At 42.8% G+C, this 14,287-nt stretch overlaps 1 protein-coding gene across 4 annotated transcripts in view; it reads left to right on the top strand.

The window, feature by feature from the left end:
- birc6 (baculoviral IAP repeat containing 6) overlaps nt 1-14,287 on the top strand; it is a 136,615-nt gene that overhangs the window by 41,356 nt on the left and 80,972 nt on the right. For all 4 annotated transcript variants that reach the window (XM_085368954.1, XM_085368955.1, XM_085368953.1 and 1 more), the window contains exons 11-28: nt 4,708-4,857; nt 4,945-5,170; nt 6,185-6,345; nt 6,525-6,656; nt 6,826-6,957; nt 7,366-7,532; nt 7,909-8,042; nt 8,179-8,340; nt 8,464-8,595; nt 8,994-9,091; nt 9,192-9,339; nt 9,452-9,585; nt 10,427-10,573; nt 10,658-10,845; nt 11,441-11,752; nt 11,928-12,027; nt 12,232-12,446; nt 12,583-12,791. In XM_085368954.1, the coding sequence (XP_085225080.1) occupies nt 4,708-4,857; nt 4,945-5,170; nt 6,185-6,345; nt 6,525-6,656; nt 6,826-6,957; nt 7,366-7,532; nt 7,909-8,042; nt 8,179-8,340; nt 8,464-8,595; nt 8,994-9,091; nt 9,192-9,339; nt 9,452-9,585; nt 10,427-10,573; nt 10,658-10,845; nt 11,441-11,752; nt 11,928-12,027; nt 12,232-12,446; nt 12,583-12,791 (2,947 nt within the window). The remainder of the gene's footprint in view (nt 1-4,707; nt 4,858-4,944; nt 5,171-6,184; nt 6,346-6,524; nt 6,657-6,825; nt 6,958-7,365; nt 7,533-7,908; nt 8,043-8,178; nt 8,341-8,463; nt 8,596-8,993; nt 9,092-9,191; nt 9,340-9,451; nt 9,586-10,426; nt 10,574-10,657; nt 10,846-11,440; nt 11,753-11,927; nt 12,028-12,231; nt 12,447-12,582; nt 12,792-14,287) is intronic.

Genomic DNA, 14,287 nt, shown 5'->3' with positions numbered 1-14,287 from the left:
TTTCCAGCACCCTGGCATAGACTTTCCCAGGGAGGCTGAGGAGTGTGATCCCCCTGTAGTTGGAACACACCCTCCGGTCCCCCTTCTTAAAAATGGGGACCACCATCCAGTCCAGGGTTATTGCCCCTGATCTCCACGCAACATTGTAGAGGCATGTCAACCAGGACAGCCCTATAACGTCCAGAGCCTTCAGGAACTCGGGGCGGACCTCATCCACACCAGGGGCTCTGCCACCAAGGACTTGTTTAACTGCCTTAGTGACCTCGCCCCCAGAAATTGGTGGGTCACCCCCCTCATCCACAGACTCTGCTTCCTCCTCGGAAGACATGTCAATGGGACTAAGGAGGTCCTTGAAGTATTCCTTCCACCGCCTGACAATTTTCTCAGTCGATGTCAGCAGCGCTCCACCAGCACTATACACAGTGCAGTGCACTTTTTCCATGGCCTCTCCAAACTCCTCCCACACCCGAGTTTTTGTTTCAGCCACTGCCCGAGCCGCATTCCGCTTTGCCTGTCAATAACTGTCTGCTGCCTCCGGAGTCCCACAGGCTAACCAAGCCCGATAGGACTTCTTCAGCCTGGTGGCTCGCTTCACCTCTGGTGTCCACCATTTGGTTCGGGGGTTACCACTATGACAGGCACCAACCACCGTGCGGCCGCAGCTCAATGCAGCAGCTTCGGCAATGGAGATGCTGAACATGGTCCATTTGGACTCAATGTCCCCAGTCTCCCTCGGAATGCTGTTGAAGCTCTGCCGGAGGTATGTGTTGAAGATCTCACGGACTGGGGCCTCTGCTAGACGTTCCCAGCACACCCTCACTACGCGTTTAGGTGCCCCGGGTCTGTCCAGCGTCCTCCCCTGCCACCTGATCCAACTCAACACCAGGTGGTGATCAGCTGACAGCTCAGCCCCTCTCTTTACCTGAGTGTCCAGAACATATGGTCGCAGGTATGGTGATACAATTACAAAAATCAATCATCGATCTGCAGCCTAGAGCGTCCTGGTGCCATGTGCACTTATGGACACTCTTATGTTTGAACAAGGTGTATGTTATCGCCAAATTGTGATTTGCACAGAAGTCCAATAACAAAGCACCGCTCGGGTTCAGATCAGGGAGGCCGTTCCTCCTAATCGCCCCTCCAGGTCTCGCTGTCGTTACCCACGTGAGCATCAAAGTCTCCCAGCAGGACAACAGAGTCTCCAGGTTGAACTGCCACTCGCAGATGACAGTCAGGACCCGTTCCCTGACCCTAAAGTGAAGAAAGAAGAAACCCCCTCATCCACCAGGAAGAACCCCAACATCCTTACTCGGTTTCTCTTGTTTTATTTTAAGTAGTTGAATTATTTTATGAAATAATTGGACTGTGATTTTTGAAAAATATAACATAAATTTTTTTTAATGTTTTATTCTCTACATGATGCAGTATTATTTCTTGAATGAAAGGACATTTTGCATAACTAGTGAAACAACACTGTGTTCATAACAATGATGGAAGATGTCATCGAGTGACTCATTGGTTTGTTTAAAAGCTGTTGACTAGAAAGATTCCAGCATTTGTTTATTTTCTTTTTCTTGTGTAATATATACGGTGGGACTAATGAACCAGCAAACACAGATTTAGGTTGAAATCCAGCTCTTTGCGTGAAAACCTTTGTCTTCAGTGAATACACATGAAGAAGTTAAACAGTGTAATGGAATGCTATACTGCAAAAGTCTTAAGCCACGTATGATTTCGTTATATTCTACAAGGAAAATGGGACATTGGTGCAGTGATTTATTGAAACAAAAATAAAAAAGAATTCTCAAGAGCTTAAAAGTCAGTATTTGTATGTTGTAGTATGGTTGTCTTTTATTCTTTAGGCACGCCTTCTTGTCATTTCTTTAAGTAGTCTTCAGGGTTCTTGAAGTACTTTCCAAAGCTCTTCTTTGGATGTTGGCTTGATTTTGTTCTGTTGTCTATGTAGATGATCCCACACTATTTGAGGTCTAGGATCTGTAGGTAGGCCAATCCATGGTGTTCCATTCTGTGTTGAATGTAGGTATGTGTGGTGGGGCGTGGTCTGTGGTGCCGCATGGACGCACCTGCACGGCATCTGCAAATCACACCCGCGGTGTTAAATCACGGGGAAGCAGGGTTGAGAGGGTTGTTATGGTGGTGTAACAAAGAGGCAGTTATACTGTCAGCTCATCTTGATTTATTTTCCTATCTCTTAAATACATGATTTTTAGATACTGTTGATCTGTTGTAGGTAATTCCCTTTCATTGAACTTACTCAGTGCAGCAAATATAGTATGGGATGTCATGTCCCTCTGTGTCCTGGCTGAAGATGCCTATTCATATCTTTAAGACAGATTGCTCGATTGACTCACAGGTAATCTTCATCCAACTCCAAAGGCAAGGAGAAACCTGTCAATGTACCTGCAGCGAGCTAGACTAACCACAAGGAGTATGTTAATGAATTAGCTGAGAATGAGCCAGAACCATGCAAAGGTGCTGTTTCCCCTCATGTTCTTGCTCCCTGAGAGATGCAAGTTATGATTATTTCTTCATGATGTAGCTCCTTATCCCTTATCCCCCCGTAGTCATTACAGTTGTGCACATAGACCTTGTTCTTGAAAATATATATAAGTACACTGTCTTCCAAATTATTTTGCTAATGATATTTTTCTCTGATTTTCTGAAATAGTCAATTCAAATGACAGTCAGCATAATTTTTGAGTCATCAACCATTAGTGTAATTCAAATGTTACTGAACAAACCTCCCAATGAGAACGGTATGTTTTTCAAAAATAAAAAACTTAAAATGCACTGTTCCATATTATTAAGCACACAGTTTCAAAACACTTTAAAGATTGTAGAGAATTGAAAATGGTCATTTGTTGAATCTGCAGCATTAGGAGTTCATATTTAGAGAAATCAAGTTTTTTTTTTAATCAAAAACATCTTAACAGGGCAAGTTACATATTAACATAGGAACCCTTATTTGATAGCAGTTTCACAGTTCTTGCATCCATGAAACTTGTGAGTTTTTGGAGAGTTTCTATTTGAATGTCGTCGCAGGATGTCAGAATAGCCTCCCAGAGCTGCTGTTTGGATGTGAACTGCCTCTCACCCTCATAGTTTTTTGCTTGAGAATGCCTCAAAGGTTCTCAATAGGATTGCGGTTAGAGGAGGATGGGGGCCACACCATGAGTTTCTCTCCTTTTAGGCTGATAGCAGTCAATGATGCAGAGGTATTCCTTGCAGCATGAGATGGTGCATTGTCTTGCATGAGGATGATTTTGTTGCGGAAAGCACGGTTCTTCTTTTTCTACCATGGAAGAAAGTGGTCAGTCAGAAACTCTACATACTTTGCAGAGGTCATTTTCACACCTTCAGGGACCCTAAAGGGCCAACCAGCTCTCTCCTCGTGATTCCGACCCAAAACATGACTTCACCACATCCTTGCTGATGTTGCAGCCTTGTTGGGACATGGTGGCTGTCCACCAACCATCCACGACTCCATTCATCTGGACCACCCAGGGTTGCACTGCACCCATCAGTGAACAAGACTGTTTGAAAACTAGTCTTCATGTAGTTCTGGGCCCCACTGCAGCCATTTCTGCTTGTGAGCATTGGTTAGGGTTGACCAAATAGAAGATTTATGCACAACTCACAAGTCTCTGGAGGATCCTACACCTTGACTTTTGCGGGGCTCCAGAGGCGGCAGCAGCTTCAAAAATATCTGTTTGCTGCTTTGTAATGGCCTTTTAGCAGCTGCTCTCTTAATCTGATGTATTTGCCTGGCAGAAACCTTCCTCATTGTACCTTTATCTGCATGAACCCATGTGTGCTCTGATTCAGCCACAAATCTCCTAACATCATAGTGATTACGCTTATGTTTTTGTGAAATATCTAACGTTACATGAACATTAACGTGTCCAAGGCATTCAACTATTTCACTTTTTTAGCAGCAGAGAGATCCTTTTTCTTTCCCATATTGCTTGAAAATGCTGGTCTGCTTAATAATGTGGAACATCCTTCTTTAGTAGTTTTTCCTTTAACTGGGCTCACCTGGCAAACTAATGATCATAGGTGTCCGAGATTGATTTCAGTGATCCATAATGACCTGAGACACCATTCCTTCCATGAGTTTAATTGAAAAACAACTTATTTAATCTTTATGCCACTTAAACACATTTTGCATAATAATAACAAAGGATGAAGCAAGCTGTTTTATCTGTTTACCCTTGAAGGTCCATCCTTTAAGATCTACTTGCTGATTGGCTGCCCCTTGGAAATAGAAGGTTGAGTTGCTGGTGGTTTAGGGTTATGTGCTCACAACCAGAGGCGTTTGTCTGAGAGCAGAAGGTCGTCTTATGTGGCCTTTCATAATGTTATGAAAAAGTTGAAGCATTACCAGGACAAAAATTAGACCATTTTGTTTCCTTTTCATATTATTTAAGACAATTTTCAAATTGCTAAATGACAGTTAGAATTTTCTTAGAAGTTCTTCGAATTTTTTTGTCTGAACAATTTCACTGTGAAATTACTACCAGTGTCTATATTTATTTATTATTAGAACAAAATAACAATAATTTAATATGAATTTATTATATGAAACAACATAAAATCTCCTGAATAAGGATTAATATTTCTGAAAAACTGGAGGTTCTTTTTAGAGTATCTTTTTCTAATGTTTTTTTTGTTTCTGCTCTCCTGAAGGTGGAGAACTTCATTTCCTTCAAATTGGAGGTGTGTGTGAAGATGTAGATGACGGAGACATGTTTATTGATGGCCCCCTTTCTAAAGGGGCTGAACTGCTGCTTGAGGGGGCCAAACCCTCCTCTAACCCTTCTAGCCCCGGGATTACAGGTAGACCTGTCTCTAGACACACTGAGTCAGTAATTCACTACATCAGTTTTGATGCGTAACTTAAAAAGTGTTCTGGCCTTTGTTTAGGAGTGGACCTACTGGTAGATCAACCACTGACCACAGAGATTCTGATGTCCCTGGTAGAGCTGACACGCTTTGAGACTTTGACCCCACGCTTCTCAGCCACAGTTCCCCCGTGCTGGGTGGAGGTGCAGCAGGAGCAACAACAGCGACGCCACCCACAGCACCTTCATCAGCAGCACCATGGAGATGCAGCCCAGCACACACGTACTTGGAAACTTCAAAGTGACAGGTAGCAGTTTTAATTATCTGTACTGTTATGTCTGAGCTAGTGGCTTTATAGTGTAGGGATGCAAATTTGCCTAACAAGTGAAAGACTGCAGGAGAAAACGCAGTCCCACAGGTTTGTGAGGAGATTTTTCTTTAAGAATCACTCTTCCTTGAAATCTTTGCCTGTTGCCAACAAAGATAACAAAATACTAACTTTTTTTGTATGTATTAAGTACCGACTAGTGCTGTTGTACTGGTTTCTCCCTTCCCTGCTTTTACTGTCAGTGTAAATGGACCTCTCACATAGTGAGCAGACAAGAGAGGTGGAGCAAACATTTGAGCCAAGTTTAGTCTCTTAGATAACTGTTAGATTGAGCAAGAGAAGCAGACAGGGAAAGCATTAACGAGCTAAGCTTTTTAATTTTAGTCAACTTGAGTTTGTGCTAAAGTAAAAAAAATGTACAGAAAAAAGAAGCTGTTGGTGTAAAATCATCAGATCCTTTGCTCTTACCCTTAGCTTTAGTATGCTAGCCCACTAGCAACAGGTACACTCCAGCTGACACGCAGGGTAGAAAATCCAAAACCGTATAGAAATGACATGTACGGATCAACTCGTTGTCACCAGTCTGTGTTCCGGGTATCAGTAACACATCTCCCAGTTGATAACCAACATTTTGAATATTTATTTATGAATCTGCTGCTAATGTATCAAAACAGTTGTCAGTCTTGTTTGCTAGTCAGGTCTTCGCACATGTTCCAGTCACACTTAGACATAACTCATGTTTTGAATCATATGTACTTGAATCTCAGCTATAATCAACAGTTCTAGAGCAGCAAATTCTACTTTTGGTTTCTGTTTTGTATCTGAAATCTTGATCATACTTTCCTCATCTACTGGAGTTACAGACATTTCACCATCAACTGGTATGCTCACGAGTCTGTGTGTAGCTTGACATGCTTAATATTTGAAATGGTTGATAATGTGATCGTGTAGGAATACTTTCTTTAATAATGATGACCTCTGTTCTGTCTTCAGCTCTAGCTGGGATGAGCATGTGTTTGAACTGGTGCTGCCCAAGGCCTGCATGGTGGGCCATGTGGACTTTAAGTTTGTCTTGAATGCCAACATCGTCAACATTCCTCAGATCCAGGTCACTCTGCTTAAAAACAAAGCACCTGGGCTGGGCAAAGTCAGTGGTGAGGACATTGTTTTTATACAATTAATGATTGCTTTTAACCAGCAGTGTTTCAGATTAAAGCAGCTTTCTTTTGGGGGGGAAGTTTTCATCATTTCTCATTCAGTTAGTATGTATTTTATTCTTACTAGATAGAACTGACTTTATACATCTCAGTATTACTCCTTATCGCTTCAACAGAAACAGCTGTGGACAGGCAGATCTCGTTCCCTCTTTCCAATGTCCTTCATGCAAATGGAGAGAGAAATGGCCAACCTGTAATGCAAGACTTCACAGAGGACATCCAGTTCATGGACATAGAGGAGACATCAGGTCAAACATTTTAGGCAGTTTGAATTTATAAACACTTATTTGCCCTGCAGATGATCACTCACCTAGAACCTTTCATTTCAGATGATGATTCGACTTTGAAATTATTTCTTTCTTTTTGTAAATAAACTGTATGTAAACATAAAATTGTGGTTTCATATGCTTATTGCAGGCTCCATGTTGTGTCCATTCCTGGAAGACCACAAGGAGGACATCCTGTGTGGTCCAGTATGGCTGGCCAGTGGGCTAGACCTCTCTGGCCATGCTGGTATGCTCAGCCTCACTAGCCCCAAGCTGGTAAAAGGTAATAAACACATATACTGAAAATTAAGACCTGGCTATCAGACTAAAGCAGTTTCTATAGCCACCTGAATCTCGTACTGGTTTAGAATTAATATTTGTTTCTCCAGTGGCATTGGTGATCATCAAGACTGCCAAACACACAGTTCATTTCAAGTTGATGTAAATATAGGAATGATGACAATAAAGTTAATTTGTCAAACCAGTATTCCAAACTACTTTGGAAGCCCTTTATTTGGAAATTCATGGTCAAACTCCTAGATCGTCGTGACATAAACAATTCAGTGAGATGGTTATAATGCTGACTGTTAGATGTGAAATGACTTCCTGATCATAGCCTGCAGTTCATATTCATCTACACAGGTGTGTGTCAGTGTTTTACAATTGTCCTGTTGATCCCTCTCTGCTGCAGGCATGGCAGGAGGGAAGTACCGCTCTTTCCTGGTTCACATCAAGGCAGTAAGTGATAAGGGCACGGAGGAGAACCCCCGCCCCGTGGTGAGAATGCCTAGTTCCAAGCCTCAGGGCACCAAAGCGCACTCACTGTCAACCCTCCTTCAAAGGGCTCAGGCTTCTAAGGTACACAATTACAGTTCCTAAGCCAGTCAGATGGCACATAAGTGTTGGATTTCATCAAGTTACAGCCCGTTTAGAGTAATGTTTCTATATGTTTTGTCAACCGAGGCTGTCGGCTCATTTGTTTCCACTGAAAGTGGAGAGTTTATTTATTTTTTAAATAAAGAAAAAAACGGAAGATGTTAACTTGATTGGTCCAAAGTGAACTATTGAATAATTCTTATACTATGAAAAGTCTTGCTTTTGCAATCATTTTGTTTTCCAAGATAAAAACATTCCAAAAAAAATGAACAGCTGGTCTACCCTTGACTTTGTGAAACTACCAAATGCCAAACAAAGCCACATTCATGTATTTGCTACCTTTTATTTTTGTGTGTAGGAGAAAGTCTCCGCAGTGAAGACGGAAACCTCAGCTCCATCAAAGAAAGTAGAAAACCTGCGAGGATGCGACCTGCTTCAGGAAGTTTCAGTCACAATCAGAAGGTTCAAGAAGACGTCAATTCCCAAAGAAAGGTCAGATAACTGCTGAGGTGCTGCTGGCACTGTGGTCAGGTTAAACATTTAACACAGATACATTTTTGCTTAGATGGTTTTTGTGGTGGTTTTTTACAAGTTAGCTGGTCTGTGTCTGCTGCTCTGTCGTTTTCAGGGTCCAACGCTGTGCAATGCTGCAGTTCCCAGACTTCCATGAGAAGCTGCTGGATGCACTGTGTCGGCGAACAGAGGGCGACCCAGCCACGGAGCATGCCCAGAGCCTCATCCTAGATATCTTGTGCTGGCTGGCTGGGGTCTTCTCCAATGGACCTTGCAGGTAGAAGTCAACCTGGAGACATACAGATATAAGATAGCATTACCATAAGGGCTCTAGATTATACATGACCATCACGTTCACATTGTACTAATTGGAATATTGCATTTTGTGTCCTGTTTTTAGCCTAAAAGAAGGAAAGGAGAGTCTGCAGGTGAAAACCAGGACGAGGCTTACCGATATTGTACGGGTGTGTTTCTTTGAGGCTGGCCGGAGTATAGCACACAAATGTGCTCGCTTTCTTGCACTTTGCATTAGGTAAGAAGCCTGTTTGAGCCAAAGATGCAGACAGTTCTTTTACAATTGGGCAAATTTACAACTTAACACGCATAAGGTAGAGGCCTTGTTCACTGATGGAGTGCTAAGATGCTGTTTGTTAGGCAGGTCCACTTATTTGAAAAGGGAAGAGAGACAGAGTGTGCAGTTAATTTCTCACATTCGGCATAAAAAGAAAGTAATGGGTGCTCTGCTGAATGCGTGGTGTCAGCCAACATTATGTTTTTAAGGGTGAGAGGGCTCTACCACAAGTCAAGGCTTACATTAGGGGTTATTAATTTCTTGTAATGTAACATGTGTTCTCTCTTGGTATCTTGTGTTTTGTTTTTTAGGTTTACTTAAATAAAATAACAAGCACGTAGTTTTGTTTCTTGTTACAGTAATGGGAAAGGAGAACCAAGTCAGCAGGGTTTTGGCGTGAGCCTTCTGAAGGCTCTGCTGGACAATATGCCTTACTTGCCTGCAGCAGCAACTGGTGGTGAGTGATTGAGCAACATCTAGCACTCTCCCTTGTCTGTGTTTCTTGACTGTCCAGACTTGATGTTTTACCCTCTCCTCTTTCTTCTGTGGGCTTCCAGGCTCAGTGTTCTGGTACTTTGTGTTGTTAAATTACGTGAAGGAGGAGGACCTGGCAGACTGCAGCACTGCTTGTGCCTCCCTGCTCACCGCCATCTCTCGACAGCTGCAGGACCGCCTCACACCACTGGAGGCCCTGCTGCAGACCAGGTATCTGTATAGCTCTTTAGTCTAAACCCTAGGTTCATAAATTACGTTTTTCTCATCTTATCGTCACCTTATTTTATCCCCCTTTCTTGGATGTTTATCTATTCGTTCCCAGGTACGGACTGTACAGCTCTCCATTTGACCCAGTGCTCTTTGACTTGGAGGTCAGCGGTTCCTCATGTAAGAATGCCTTCAACAGCAGCATCGGAGTGCAGTCTGATGAGATCGACCTCTCCGACATACTCTCAGGTATGAGCACTAAAACTTCACAGGAATTTCTTTCTGTGACCACTGACCTGAACTTGCAGATCTTAAAGCACTGCTCTCCTTTATCACAAGAAGGCTCTATAATGTGAAAATGAAATACATTTTAATGACCAAGTCTGCTCTGACACCTAGTTGAGAGGGGAAAAAAACTCAAAGCATCTTTTACCTCGCAGGGCTTTTTAAAGTACAGTGTGCAAAATATACACTGAACAGTTTCATAATATCTACTATATAATAAATCATTTCAAACTACAGACTTGTCTTGGCTTGTCAGATTTCAGTGAGACTTTTTGCAACTTCTGATTTGGCCTTTCCTGTTGAAGCTGCAACTTATGTGGGTCTACCCATCCACACACCAAAATTGCACCTTCACTGGACCTGAAAGATTCCAGTCAAGCTTTATGCAAAAAAAAGCAAGCTAGTAAACTGAGAAACCCTTGAAGCCCATCAAGTGGAGACACTTCTGTTGAAATAAAATTCCACAGGGTAACTTGAAAGGAGGCTGAATAAGGTGCCCCTGAGTCCTCCCTTAGTTAAGCTGCAATAAGTCTGTACTAAAAAGTGTGGGGTTTTTTGGTGTGTGTGTGCGTGTGCGCACCCTCTCCAGTCACCGTCAACAAGCCACGGCAACTGGCTGCTCCTCCATTTGCCAGTTCTGCTGGGGGTTTCTTCTTGTTAAAAGGGAATCTTTCTTTCCCACTCTGACCAAGTGCTTATGGAAAAAATTAAAAAGAGCATTATGTTTTAAGGGTGAAAGGAGGAACTCAAATGCTTGTTAAGCATATTTTTTTTCAGTTAGTTTTGAATGTTGTATGTTTCGTAGGGAATGGAAAAGTGAGCAGCTGTGCAGCAGCAGAAGGCAGCTTCACAGCATTAACAGGACTCTTGGAGGTGGAACCTTTGCACTTTACTTGTATCTCCACCAGTGATGGCACACGGGTGGAGCGAGATGACGCCAGCATGTTCACTGGTAACCATTTGATCTTAGCTTGGTTTTAGCTGAGGTTTTAGTATGGGAACTGTCCTTTCTTGAAGTTGTATTCTTTGTTTCCAGTGAGTACATTTGGTGTGACCCCAACAGTGGGCGGCCTGTCAACGGGAACGGTTGGAGAAGCTTCTACGGCTCTGAGTTCTGCAGCTCAGGTGGCTCTCCAGTCGTTGTCTCATGCTATGGTGTCAGCAGAGCAGCAGCTGCAGGTCCTGCAGGAGAAGCAACAGCAGCTGCTGAAGCTGCAGCAGCAGGTGAAGAACTAGTTCAGTTATCTGGCCTGTTTAAGCTGCAGGAGCTCAACAAAACTCAATGACAGGAGTGCGGTCATATTAGCATTTTCTTACCCTAAGACAGACTAGCTATTAGAACACAATAGAATAGAACAGAATAGAAATGGTTCAAAAGTAAATAATCACACACTAGGTAGAGAAGTGATGAAATAGGAGTTTGTTTGGCACTGGTTTCTGAGAACCAAATGACCAAGTTATAAAACTTATTTAGCAGAAATCTTTATGACATGATGATGTAAGAAAAAGTCTCAAAGGTTCATAAAGGATATGAAGCCAAATGTTACAGATTGTTAATTTCTTCCACCGAGAAATGCTATTATTGTAGCAAGGACTTGATACAGTTTAAAAACCTAACCACAGTTCATGGCTGTGGAAACCATGTTCTGACTGGACACTAAATGTTTGCACAAAACTGAAGAGATCCAAGAAATTAAAAGACAAGAAATGCTGAAAGCTTTTTCCAGTTTTGGATTTCTCTAAAGTTTGCCATGTTGCTCTAATACAAATCTAGTGTTTTTATCCTGTGGCTGTAATATTCTTTGTATGCTGTAAACAGAAGGCCAAGCTGGAGGCTAAGCTGCATCAGACCACCTCAGCAGCAGCAGCTGCTGCCTCAGGCGTGGGACCTATACACAACTCTGTGCCTTCAAACTCTTCCTCCGCGCCAGGCTTTTTCATTCATCCTTCTGACGTCATCCCCCCAACACCTAAAACCACACCCCTCTTCATGACCCCTCCTCTCACACCCCCCAATGAGGTGGTTTCTGCAGCCTTCAGTGCTGAGCTGGCTCACCTGTTCCCTGGTTCCATGATGGACCCTGGGCCTGTCAACCTGGCTGCACACAAGAACACACAGAAAGCCAAACCAGTTAGTAACAAGTAGCTCCATGCTTTGTGGCTATTTATCCCTGAGTCATTGGGATATTTATATAGCTATTGCTGCATATATCACTTTCAACAAATGATTTTAGATCTAGATAGATTTATCTAACTTGATAGATTGCTTTGCAGTAAAATGAGAAATGTCTCTCTTTCTGCCTCAGAGCCCAATGGGCAGTGGTCTGGCTTTGGCCATTTCCCAGGCATCTCACTTCCTGCAGCCTCCTCCACATCAGTCAATCATCATAGAGCGGATGCACTCGGGTATGTCATGTAGGACTATTCCATATTGACCACCTAACCTAGTGCTTAAATGTCAATATTTTAAGACTGGAAGATTCTGAAACTTTCTGAAAGTTTTAATCATGTTTCATTTGTTGCTAATTACGTTAGGAAATACCGTCAAATTAAATATTTGTGGAAAATAAACTGAGCTTGCTCATGAGTGTGCTATGTTTTTCCTCCCAGGAGCTCGCCGTTTTGTAACTTTGGACTTTGGCCGTCCTGTTTTGCTGACGGATGCTCTGATCCCCACCTGTGGCGACCTGGCCTCTCTGTCCATAGACATCTGGACTCTGGGTGAGGAGGTGGATGGCCGCAGGCTGGTGGTGGCCACAGACATCAGCACCCACTCCCTCATTCTGCATGACCTGCTGCCACCACCTGTTTGCAGGTTCATGAAGGTCTGTTTCTCTCTGTTTTACTTTGGGGCAGAGTTGTGGGTTGGCTTACGTGATGTTTTAAATTTCTTTGTTGAGTTAAAAATCTGCCGCAATGATGGATGTAATACTGCTATTGTGGGCTGCCTCATATTCTCAGATCACTGTGATTGGGCGCTATGGCAGCACCAATGCTCGTGCTAAGATTCCACTGGGCTTCTACTATGGCCACACTTATATCCTGCCTTGGGAGAGTGAACTGAAGCTGATGCATGATCCTCTTCGGGGAGAGAGCGAAGCTGCCAGTCAGCCAGATGTGGATCAACACCTGACCATGATGGTGGCTTTGCAGGAGGACATCCAGTGCAGGTGAGACAGGAAGTAAAGCAGATACAGATGCCTCATTTGAGTTTGACTATAGCTTCATTGAACAGACTTGAGATATTTGGTGGTGTCTGTGGCTCAGGAGGTTGAGCAGGTCATCTCCTAATTGAAAGGTCAGTGAGTTGATTCCTGGCTACTCCAGCCTGCATGCCAAATATCTTTGAGCAAGATACTGAACCTTAAGTTGCTCCCGATGTGTTTATCACAGTGTTAATGTGTGTGAATGCTAGATGGAAATGGTTAAACAAGACATGTATAAAGCACTACAATGTCGTGAAAAAGAGTTTGACCTCTTCCTGATCTCCTAATGTTTGTGTATATTGTATATCACACTTTTTATATCACTACGTGTATCACAAGGTTTCAGATCATCAAACAAACTTAATTATTAGATAATGATAACACAAATAAACACAAAATTCAGTTTCCAAATGAAGTTTATTATTATTAAGGGGAGCTGGTTGGTTACCCTAGCAGCAACAGCTGCAATCAGGTGTTCACAGTAACTCCCAAAGAGTCTTTTACCGCACTGTGGAGGAATTTTGGCCCACTCATCTTTGCAGAATAGTTGTAATTCAGCCACATTGGAGGATTTTCAAGCATGAACCCCCCTTTTAAGGTCATGCCACAGAATCTCAATTGAATTCTGGGTCAAGACTCTGACTAGTCCACTCCAAAGTCTTCATTTTGTTTTTCTTAAGCCATTCAAAGGTGGACTTGCTGGTGTCTTTTGGACCATTGTCCTGCTGTGAAACCCGAGTACGCTTCAGCTTGAGATCATAACCAGACAGCAGAATTCATGGTCCCATTTACCACAGCAAGTCTTCCAGGTGCTGAGGCAGCAGAGCAGCCTCACCAGCTTCACCACTGTTCAGAGTTTTCTCCATTTGTGTATAATGGATCTGACTGTGGTTCAGTGAAGTTCCAAGGCTTAAGAAATGGCTTTTAGCCCTTTTCAGACTGATAGACATCAGTGATTTTGTTTCATTAGATCATGGTCTGCTTCAATTTGTCAGATGGGTTCTATTTAAGTGGTTTCTTGATTCAACAGGTCTGCCAGTAATTAGGCCTGACTATGTTTAGTAAAACTGAACTTAAATATCCAAAAGTTGATTCTGCTCATCTGGACGTAGCATTTTGTGGGAGAAACGTTTCGTCACTCATCCAAGTGACTTCTTCAGTCTCAGCTGACTGCAGGTTTCCCCAATCTTATAAACAGTACATTTACACAATGACTGAACCCAGCCCACTGAAGGAACAATGGGCTGGGAGGTCAGTTCCTTAATCTTAATATGCAAATTCTCATGACCATTGATCAACAACCACTGACCAAAACCCACTGATCAAAGACCACTGATCAATGGCCATGAGTACCATTCACAGAGTTGGGGAATGGCTGCAATCATAGCATTGTAAGATGGCGAAAGCTGTACCCTTAAGCCCCCTCCTCAATTCAGAGATGGTCTTTCCCTTTTCACGTA

This window comes from Diplotaxodon limnothrissa, linkage group LG13 (assembly GCF_057381915.1).
Source record: "Diplotaxodon limnothrissa isolate DT_005_m linkage group LG13, D_limnothrissa_male_GT1.1, whole genome shotgun sequence".
Classification (NCBI taxonomy): domain Eukaryota; kingdom Metazoa; phylum Chordata; class Actinopteri; order Cichliformes; family Cichlidae; genus Diplotaxodon; species Diplotaxodon limnothrissa.
This window is presented reverse-complemented; position numbering and strand designations above follow the sequence as displayed.